This window comes from Tasmannia lanceolata, unplaced genomic scaffold (assembly GCF_043159265.1).
Source record: "Tasmannia lanceolata isolate RefF3 unplaced genomic scaffold, GAP_Taslan_0.1 ptg000003l, whole genome shotgun sequence".
In the NCBI taxonomy this organism is placed as follows: domain Eukaryota; kingdom Viridiplantae; phylum Streptophyta; class Magnoliopsida; order Canellales; family Winteraceae; genus Tasmannia; species Tasmannia lanceolata.
Window position 1 is genome coordinate 47,928,535 of NW_027518680.1, and position 10,435 is coordinate 47,938,969.

At 39.3% G+C, this 10,435-nt stretch overlaps 1 protein-coding gene across 2 annotated transcripts in view; it reads right to left on the reverse strand.

Annotated features, from left to right (window-relative positions):
- The window catches only part of LOC143855316 (polynucleotide 5'-hydroxyl-kinase NOL9-like), a 51,736-nt gene extending 41,762 nt beyond the window's left edge, over positions 1-9,974 (reverse strand). For both annotated transcript variants that reach the window (XR_013237827.1, XM_077365497.1), the window contains exons 1-4: positions 9,648-9,974; positions 9,445-9,542; positions 9,216-9,249; positions 47-213 (exon numbers count right to left, since the gene is read on the reverse strand). Coding sequence is in view for 1 of the 2 variants with exons in the window: in XM_077365497.1 (XP_077221612.1) it covers positions 47-213; positions 9,216-9,249; positions 9,445-9,542; positions 9,648-9,823 (475 nt within the window). In the remaining variant the exon portion in view is untranslated. The remainder of the gene's footprint in view (positions 1-46; positions 214-9,215; positions 9,250-9,444; positions 9,543-9,647) is intronic.
- Positions 9,975-10,435: the final 461 nt, after the last annotated feature.

A 10,435-nucleotide genomic window follows, 5' to 3' on the forward strand; every position in this document is an offset into this window, starting at 1 on the left:
CAATTTCTGACTCAAGAAAGCAAATAATATCGAAGTGGTAATGCACCTTTCACCCATCCTGGTGTATTAATAACAAGAGGCAGCTGAATATTTGAATCCTCAAGCTCATTTGATTTATAGTACTCCATTTGGAAGTAATCATAAAGGCGAAAGATGTTATCCAAATAAGCTTCTGGATCTCTTTTTGAAGAAGTGTCACCAAAGAAAAAGCACCTGAAATTAATAGAAAATCTTCAGAAGTAACACAAAATAGATCTCCAACAGGAATGATTGGATCGAGAAGTAAAGGCACAAGAAAAGGACTTTCCCAAATAACAAACTTGAACAGCAATAATCTATAAGGTATCGCTCACTAAACAAAGTTATGCTCTGATAAAAAAGGAATGATGAGGATTGCATGCCAAAGTTTCTCCAATCATATCAAGCTTCAAGAATAGACAATCTCTACCTGTAGATAATGTATTTATCCTTTTGAACTAATAAAACAAAATGTATACATGTTGCACAAGTTCTCAGTTCCACTCCACTTGGCTCCTTACGGGACTAATTTGACAAAATGCTCACAATATGTGAGCATCATAAAAGTAACTTGTGAAGGACCAAAATGTACGCAGGCAAATTTTCACAATAAGACGTAATATCATAAGTGCATTTCTGAGATGCCTAGGGAAAATTTGTCCCAGAGAATTGATAGGGTTCACCATATTATATAGTATAGGGTTGGGTATAAAATCTATGATATGCAGACACAGATACGAGGTGTCTGACACAGCAACCCTAAAAATCAAGAAATGGAGACACACCCATACACACATACACACAAATTACCGATTACTAATCATAATTTGTAACAAAATAAAAGTCATATCTATTAAAAAAACTAATAAATCTTACAATTAAGAAACTTAAAGTCAAATAACAGTGCCTTCATTAGTCCAATCTCCTCAATCTCCAATACGCAATGGAAAGAGAGACCAATATGTTTTTGTTTTTTTTTTTGAATGGTAATGGATTTTCATTCATAGAAAGCAAAGACCGAGGAGGTCTATACAAGGATGAAGAAAGGAAAAGAAAGAAGTAAAAATTCAAGAAGGAAACCCCACTGGGGCAAGGAGGATGCAGTCAGGGGGGCTAGTGGCAATATGATATATGAATATAATATTTGAAGAAAGGTTTGTTTAGGATTGGGGGTTAGTAACAACAAATACTAATTACAGAATAGTTAAAAGAAGAATTAATCATGAAAGATGAGGCAAACACGATATCCAATAATAAAACAGTATTTCACACTTGGTACAAACATGTGTTAACATGCCCACATTAATTCTGACCAAGGAAGCAGGATTCTTCCCTGGGAGTGGCGAACCTCGATTCCCGGGTTCTCGAATCCGAAACGGGAATCTTTTCGAATCCTCAAAAACTGGGAATCCAGGTTCGGATTCGCCGGAAACCCGATTCCCACTTTTGGGAATCGCGGTTTTTGATTCCCCGAAAACCCAATTCCGAACTGCGGTTTAATGTTATGTGAAATGCGATTTCTCGGCGATTCCCCGGAGATTCCCTGGCGATGCCCAACTCCCCAGCGATTCCCCGACGATTCCCCGGTGACTCCCTGGACTCCCCGGTGACTCCCTGGACTCCCCGGTGACTCCGGCGACTTCACGATTCCCACTTCCGACCATCCCGGGAGCCTTCGATTCCCGCTCTAGCAACCTTGATTCTAACACTTGGAGCAGTACATTTACAAGGGTCGGAAGGAATGTCAATATGTGTTGAAAGGAATGACAATGTCGACACACATGTCAGCAATAAATTTAAAGTGTCGACTAAATCATAGTAAAAAACAAAAAAATATTGATCAAGATGATAAAACAAACAGTTGCAGAACCGGATCTGAGGCACGCTACGAAGTTACTGCCTTTAAGACAATATCTTCTCCCTAATTAGATTACTTTGCTTACAGAAAAATGTTCACCAACAAATTATTTACAGGATCCAGACAAGCTCAATGGAAGCTATTTCAATTGTGGGTTGCAACACCGAAATGAGAAGCTCAAAACTTAGGAAAGAAACCGACTGAAAAAATAACGAATAATGTGTATTTCTTGGAGTATCTACAATTTACCTTCTTGATCACTCTTCCACAGAATTTTAGGCAACTATTCAAAGAGTTGTTTGTCTTTTGAGGATACAAGTGACTGCTGAAATAGTCACATATCTCCTACCTCAGTCAGAGGTACAGATAATAAATTCAAGGTCCAGTCAATCTCAGTAAAAACAACCAATAAATCGAAATAACTTGGCAACTTAATATGACCAACCACAAGATGACTCTTCTGGTAATTCTGTTTAAATTTATTGTTTTTTACAAGGCACCACACCATATTGCTCTGTTTGGTTACCTATTTTTGAGGAGAATAACGGGAGATGATCTTCTCTTGAATTGTCGAAGCTTGTTTGGTTGCCTTTTTAGCAAATTAGGGAACTTTGAACACCGCCTTTGTCGGGCTCTTGTCGGCTGATGTGGCACCCTCCAATTCTACTCGAGAAATTTCGCCAAATCGAAGAAATTTGGCAAGAAATTCTTGGGAGATCAAATCTCCGCCTTAATTTCAGAGATCTCCCAGACATCTTCAACACAACCAAACAACATATTCTAAATCCCCCACTAATCCACCAGTTGACTACTCTTCTCCAAATCCTCCCAACATCTACCAGCAACCAAACAGAGCATATATGAATAGGCAAGGAAGATCACTTCAGGAGATTGACCTTGGAACAACTAGCTACACTTTGACGTAAGCAAAGTTACTGAATAAGCCCATAATTCAGCAAAGATTATTCAAGATAAGAGGATCCATTGAGATTAAAAAGTCGGCATGAAGGGGTTCGAAACACTGTGATAGCATTAATATTGGGCTCTACAGGGCTCCGTTTATCACAAAAATTGGCAAGCTTAGTGACAAAAGTTGTTGATGATTTATAGTGATTTTCATTATTTTTTGGAAAAAAATTAAGTAGGTTTTGGTGGGTTCTAAGTAATTAAAGTAATTTTTAAGAGTTCAATGGATAATTACAAAAGTATCCTTTTTGGTTTTACCCTCCTTTGATCATGTTTTGATTAAATATATTATCATTTTTTATTCTCTATAGCATTGTTTGTCAAGATCTATTGGATGATTCAAGTGGTTGGTCAATTTTCTGAGGAATTTTCTACTTTTGGTGGATTCCTAGTACTTGAATCAAATTGGCATCAAAGTACATTTGATTCTAAAAATTGTTCGAAGCTAAAGAAGACTATTTTTTTTTAAAAAAATTTACAATTTCATTGATACTATGAAAACTACATTGGGGACCAGGGGTCCCTACTTGCATTACATAGAATCAAATATGGGAGGCTAGAAGCATGCTCCTAAGTCTGTAACAAACCAAAAATCTTCAGGGTCAACTACTACAGTGAGGTCTACACTACCATACACTTCCTCCTTGTCGAGCAACTATTTCACTTTCCTTTCGAATTCTTCCTCCACTGCTCTTTATTTCTTGAGGTCCCGTGCTCATCTTTTCAAAAACAGGGAGGAGACAAGGCATTCATCAAAACAGACTTGTCATCACCAACTAGATAGTCGTTCAGTTAGAGCTTCTAGGCAAGTCTTCAAAACCGAAGGAACCTCCTCCATGTTATGTTGTATCTGGGACAGTGGCGAGAGAAGGAGAAAAACCTCTAGAATCATGTTCAGGCCTTCCGGAGGTTCGCTGGTCGTAGGCTTTTCTTCCACCCGCCGAATACCCACCACCTTAGTCTTATCCCATTTTTGCCACCACCCAACCCTATCTCCAAACCCAAGTATCTTAAAGAAAGTGTGTCTGAATAATGGTAAATAGTCGTCCTTGAACAGAATAATCCCACAGAGTCAATACCCAGAGAACGGTCCGGCTTGAGGCTCTAGCCTGAGATGTCGTCTTCCAAGGTGAGATGAGGATTCTCCTGAATCATCAGGAGATGCCAATCCTCCTTTGTTAATGGTAACCAGGAAAAAGAGATCCTTGAGTCTCTTCAAAAAAAGAGGTTGGGGGTACCTTTTAATACCAACCCATGGCCTTGAAGCCTCCGCTCCTAGGAGAGAGAGCTAGGAGACTGAAAAGACAACTTCCCAACTAGGAAGGTAAGTTAATCAATGCATCCATAAACGCTTTAATCGCTACAATCTCCTTCAACCCTAGGATCCACGGCTACTGAGTTAGCTATAGATGGGACCTATCCTACCAGACTTGGAATAAAATTTTAGGAGCTTCAACAATCTGCTGTTTATCTTCCTTGATCCTGGTTTTAAAACCAAGATATTCCCCAATATATTCATAAGGAAATTTTCTTGTGATCTTGACCCCCTGACTAGGGAATTTAAGCCATCGTAAGAACCGCCAGAGGCACGATAGTCAAAACTCTTCCTGGCTCTAGAGTGAGGACAAAATGAATTGATATTGGTGAAAGGTGCCGCCAACAAAGCAGTCTTCCGCCTAAGGGCAGGCTATTTATGCTTATATTTCTCGGGACTCACCAACAGCCCAGAATGATCTGAATTCCTCTCTTCAGGTCTCATCACACTTTTTTCAAAGCAGACCAACGGCACATTCTTACGCATCCCGACATAAGGATTTGATTGGTTAGATTTAAAATTTGAATCCCCTACAGGGCCGAACGGTTCATCAGGCAAAGGCCTTTTACTCGCCCGAGGTCGATCCGCCGGCGAAGAAGGATTTTCCTTCGAAAGTTCAACCCCAAGGTATAGGTCTGGTCTAAAACTTTGAGGTTAACACCAGAATTAGGGAAAAGCCAGCGGGGGGCTAGAATCTTGGTCGAGACATAACTCATACAATTCTGGTGGTTGTCTTCCATCTTAGTTTCTACAACCTTACCAAAAAGGCTCCCTAACACCTCCACCGTTGAAACAGCCCAAGCGTGGAGTGGAATGCCATAAAAATGAACCCAGAGAGCTTCCTCTCCTTGAATAAAATCCTTTTTCCATGGTGAGAGGGAGGGCAAATGGTTATCCAAGGCCGCAGGTCCCTTAGCGAGGATCTGTGAGGCTTGTGATTCTGATTCAAACATAAAAAGAACTTCATTCTTCGCTAACAAAGAAGGACAATGTAAAGATGGGATTTCCTAGGACTCCTGTGCCCATTTCCAGAGCTCCTGCAGGGTCTCATTATGGTTTTTCTTTTTCCCTATCAGGGAGGCTGTTAGGGAACCCATTCGCACATCCACTTCCCTGCCCGAGATAGATAAAAGTGGAATCCCTGAACTTTTGTGGCGATAAATTTTACCCGAATCAGGCCAAAGATCATCTTCACCACCATTGGATTCTACTCTAGATGATGAGCTAGCACGAGGAACCCATTTTGAGGGGATTCTAGTCCTATGACACCAGCGACAATCATCCCGCCATCTAAAGTTAAGATATTGACAGGGAGAGCAAAACCATGCTCCTGATCTATTATCTCGATCATACTTAGATCTCCCTATGGGTCTTCCCTCCCCTCCCAAGATGTGCGGGATGAACGGGAGGGGGGAGGGGGCGGGGATTCAATGTAGCTTGCGGGCACTTTCTATATCTAATCCGCCATCCAAAATTATGGTAGCGACAGAGTAGGCACTGCCAGTCCTCCTCCCTTCCCCGCCGATCATCCACCTGAGAATTTTGGACTCGGTTGTTCATATTTCTTCTATCTTGCTAAGTATGGCACCTTTAAAGAAGACTATTGATCCACGTTAAAGGCTTGATTAAGTGGAGCAAATTCTAAAAGGAGTGTTACAAAGGCTAAATCAACTTATGCTGGTTGTGGATTCAACGCGTTGAGAGAAACTGATGACTGAATATAATGTTGACAGGGAGTTGAATGATGATGGACGAATTAACATCAAACTTTGTATCGATGTTGGGCTCCCGCATGCCAAGTTTGAGGTCGAGACCATGGGGATCGAGATAAAGGACGAAATTATGGGTAGGAGTAATTTTTTAGAGTAGAAAAAAGAATGCAAGACCCAGGAATAAAGGTAGGAATATATGAGTTTCATGACAAATTGCATGTATAAGCTTCTCTTCCATGAAAATCGCAGAAAAGGTGATTTCTTATCAAATATCAAAGTGCAGTGTTTGTTGATTCAAAAGACATTGCCATCACCTCGAAAGATCATCAATGAAAAAGAAATGATGGCAATCTGATATCTTTTCAACAAGGTTTACCCCATGAAGAAAACAACGTGATTTCATTATGGATGAAGCATTTGATGAAAACATTGCTTTAAGGGAGATGGATGACAAATTACAATTGAAAAAAAAAAAAAAAGCACTGTCAAGCGTGCAAGAGAGAATGATGCACGAAAGGAGGTGAAGTGCTTGTTAATACTCATTGCTTAATTTTGCTTCCTACAGGGCCTAATGCATGAGTGAGCCATGAGTAAGCAAAGATTGGCATGTGCGGGGACCATGTCCCACTAAAGGGTAGAGAATCTAAACAGTGTACTTCTCTTCAAGTTTAATTATTAGTTTCTTTTTACTTAAAATTTTATTGTTAGTTGACTAAAAAAGGAGACGGGTTTATATTAAGACAGGGGTTTAATTGAGTGGCGGTTTGTCTTTTCATTTTCCATTATGTAAAGAGGATCTAAAAGGGGACTCAAACTCTATGAATTCTAGGCCATTGGACTTGGTTTGTTTACGAAAACATAAAGCTCCTATTCATAGCTTGCATCCCTCAAGTCGTGGGGATATGAGGTCAAGCTTGGTGTTGGATTTTGGTTTCTTACCTTCAAATAAGTAATTATCTAACCATTCAAAAAAAAAGTGATTATCTATTCTCTCATCTCTCTTCTCTCTTTTCTCCAAGTTAGGTTATCTCTAGCTGTTTGTGAGGATTTATTCTTTCTTGCTCTATTATTTTCTATCCTAGATCTTTTCTGTGGGTAGCTTTGGAGATTTTTTTCATGCAATATTAGTCTAGTTTTAGAATATTTAAATCTATGAACGTTTGGATCTTTGGATTGATTCCAACAGTCATCTTGGACTCTTCTTTGAGTGAAACCATTCATGGGACAGCACAAGACCCAAGTACAAAAAATAAGTATGGTGTGATGTAATTTTGAAAGATGCATGCTACATATTGCTTGTGCCTAGCGAGACCATGCAAATATGATCAGGATACAGATCATAGGGGGTAGAAAAATAAATATTCTTTTGTGAAGAGTGTTGAGAAAATCACTCTTGCCAATGAAGATTACAAACCTAAATCTTGTAAAGAGGAGGATTATAGTCTTCTTAATTTGCAAAAGCTCTAAGCCCGGCCCGCGCGCGGTTAGGAAGATTGGCTGCAATCAGAGCGGTACCACCCACCCTCCCCTACCACCAAGATTGTGGAAGAAAGTAGAGAATTAAAAACAGATTATACATTGGATAATGAGAATGATATTCAATCAACATTGATTCTCAACCCCACAGTGCCGTTTGCCAAAAATATGCAGACTTGGTCCTAGAGAATAATGGAAAACTTGAAGGTAAGTTCCGTGAAATTGGAGGTGGTTTCATCTATGATATTGATGGAAAAGAAAGTATAGAAGATGGAAAGAATATAGATGAAAGAATGAATCTAAAAACTCGATTTCAAGGCTATTTTTGAAAATGATTTTCTAGAAATAGAAATTGTTCCTGGATCAAGTATGTTTATTAAAGAAAAGTTACTTGAGGAAGGTACATCCATACCTTAAATGAATTTTGATTCTTCATAAGAAGAGTTCCGATCTCAAAAATATTATTCATTTGTTTGGTATATCAAATTTGAAAGATTGGATAGTTTTTTCCAAGAATGAAAGACATTTCATATAGTTGGAAAGAAACATGAGACAAATTCAAGATCGATAACTTTCTAGCTTGATCAACATTGAGAGATTTTCAAAATCAGCAATCAAGGCTCGTTATTTCCAAAAGAACGTTCGAAAGTTGGACTATTAAAGATGTTGGCACTCAAAGATGCGAACCCGGGACAATTTTTCTCCAACCTGGGCGTAACTGATGCAAGAAAAGTTGACGAAAAAGCCCTTAATTCAGCAAATATGATTTGAGAATAGAAGACCCATAAATGTAGATTTCTTAAGATATGCATCACATCATAGTCCTCGCAGCTTATTTGGCAATGAATCTACTGCACTCATGTTGTTTCAAGATATTTTATAATTCTTAATGTCTTGAACAAATATATATATATATATATATATATATATATATATATGTGTGTGTGTGTGTGTGTGTGTGTGTGTGTGTGTGTGTAGGGAATTGCTAGCGTCCATCACAAAAGGCATTTCGCGGCTGCTCTGTCGCACATCAGACCAGCCACCTCATAAATGAAGACAACAGCTTTTGTCTCCATTCACGACGTGACTGGTCTGATGTGCGACAGACCAGCCGCGAAAAGCCTTTTGCGATGGACCTTAGCAAATACCACACACACACACACACACACACATATATATATATATATATATGAGGAAAGTGTTGGTGAGCTTAAGCGCCCCAATCACATGGGTCCCACATTTTCTGTGGTGATCCAAACCATTCATTTGCAAGGCCCTATCATAGATAGGGTGTGTACCAAAAATCAGCTCCATAGGATCATCCTAACCCCTCCATTTGTGGAGGACAAAATGGGCAGATTTGTGGACAAATAATGTCTGTCCATTTTGACCTCCACAAATGGATGGGTTAGGATGATCCTATGGAGCTGATTTTTGGTACACACCCCATCTATGTAAGGGCCTTTCAAATGAATGCTTTGGATCATCCTAACAAAGTAGGCCCCAATGTGATTGGGCGCTTAAGCTCACCATAAGTTTGGTGAGCTTAAGCGCCCCAATCACATGGGTCCCACATTTTCTGTGGTGATCCAAACCATTCATTTGCAAGGCCCTATCATAGATAGGGTGTGTACCAAAAATCAGCTCCATAGGATCATCCTAACCCCTCCATTTGTGGAGGACAAAATAGGTAATATATATATATATATATATATATATATATATATATATATATATATAGATTAAGCAACATGACAAGAACCAACACCATTATATCCTTTAATTTGTGAAAGACCTTCATCCCCACATGTCCTAGTGAATGTAACAACAGAAAAAAAAACAAAGGACACCCAGATTTAGCAATGCATACCTCACTGGTGTTTTCATATATAGGATTGTCAAATCTGAGAAGAAGAAAGGACAAAAGTTTGGTCATACAAGCAGAAAGACCACCCCCCCGGGGCAAAACAAAAAAACAAAAAACAAAAAACAAAAAAAAAACAAACAACTCCAATTCCAGCTGTTTGGAAAATCAACCAACTACTTAAGAAAAGACAACTTAAAATATAAAAAAAGAAAGAAAAAAAAAAAAAACATACCTGGTGTTTGCTCGTCGATGACGTGAAGTGAAAGACAACCAGGAGTTGTAAACTCTGGCTGCCCGAGATCAGTATCAAGATAAGCTACTTTATTATAACTGAAAAAACAAATGAATCAATTTAAGCAACTTTCCGATAGCCACAGTAAAAACAGCGTTCAGATAGAAAAACTCAGGTTTTTAGAGAGCTATATATTTGCAAACCTGCCCAATAGAGTATTGAGAAGATGGCGCGAGAAGGTGGATTTGCCGCTATTTTTGGCGCCACAAACGAATGCAATTGGGGGCGAATCTGAGGAATTGAAGGCTATGGAATTTGCAGCTTCTTTCCATGAATTGGGTATGAAGATACCAGGCCAAGGGTTTCCTTTCTCTCCCATTTCTCTTCTCTTCTCCCTTTCCCTCTCACTGTGTTCTTGCTGCGTAGTGGTAGCTTTTGCAAAGGCCAAATTCAATGTAAAAAAGGCTTTTTTTAGGCGTTGTTTTTTTGTGTTAGGAAAATGAGAATCGCCTTCTTTTAGGTCAATTGTAGGAAAGTAACAAACAGCAAACACTATTTGAATGGGGAAAGATAAGGGTGTCAATTTTGGCTCCGGCTCGGAAGCTCGCTCGAGCTCGGCTTGGAAAAAGCTTGGCTTGAGCTCGGCTTGAATCCTTAATGAGCCGAACCGAGCCGGCTGGCCAGGCTCGTTAAGCTTAACGAGCCAAGCCCGAGGTAGGCCCGGCTCGGCTCATATATATATATATATATATATATATATTACTGTAGACACCCCATTTTGATCGAATCCTAATTCCCCAAAATCAAATAAAGTTCCAAAACCGAAGCCCAAAATTTCTGAAGAATTGAGCCCTAAAACACAAAAGAATCTAAAAAATGCCCATTTGCAGATAATTTTTGAAATCCTTTGTGGAGCCTGAGTGATCCCTAAACCTCAGTAATATCCCCCCAATCCTCTTTTTCATCTTTACAAAAATTCGAAAAGTTACAA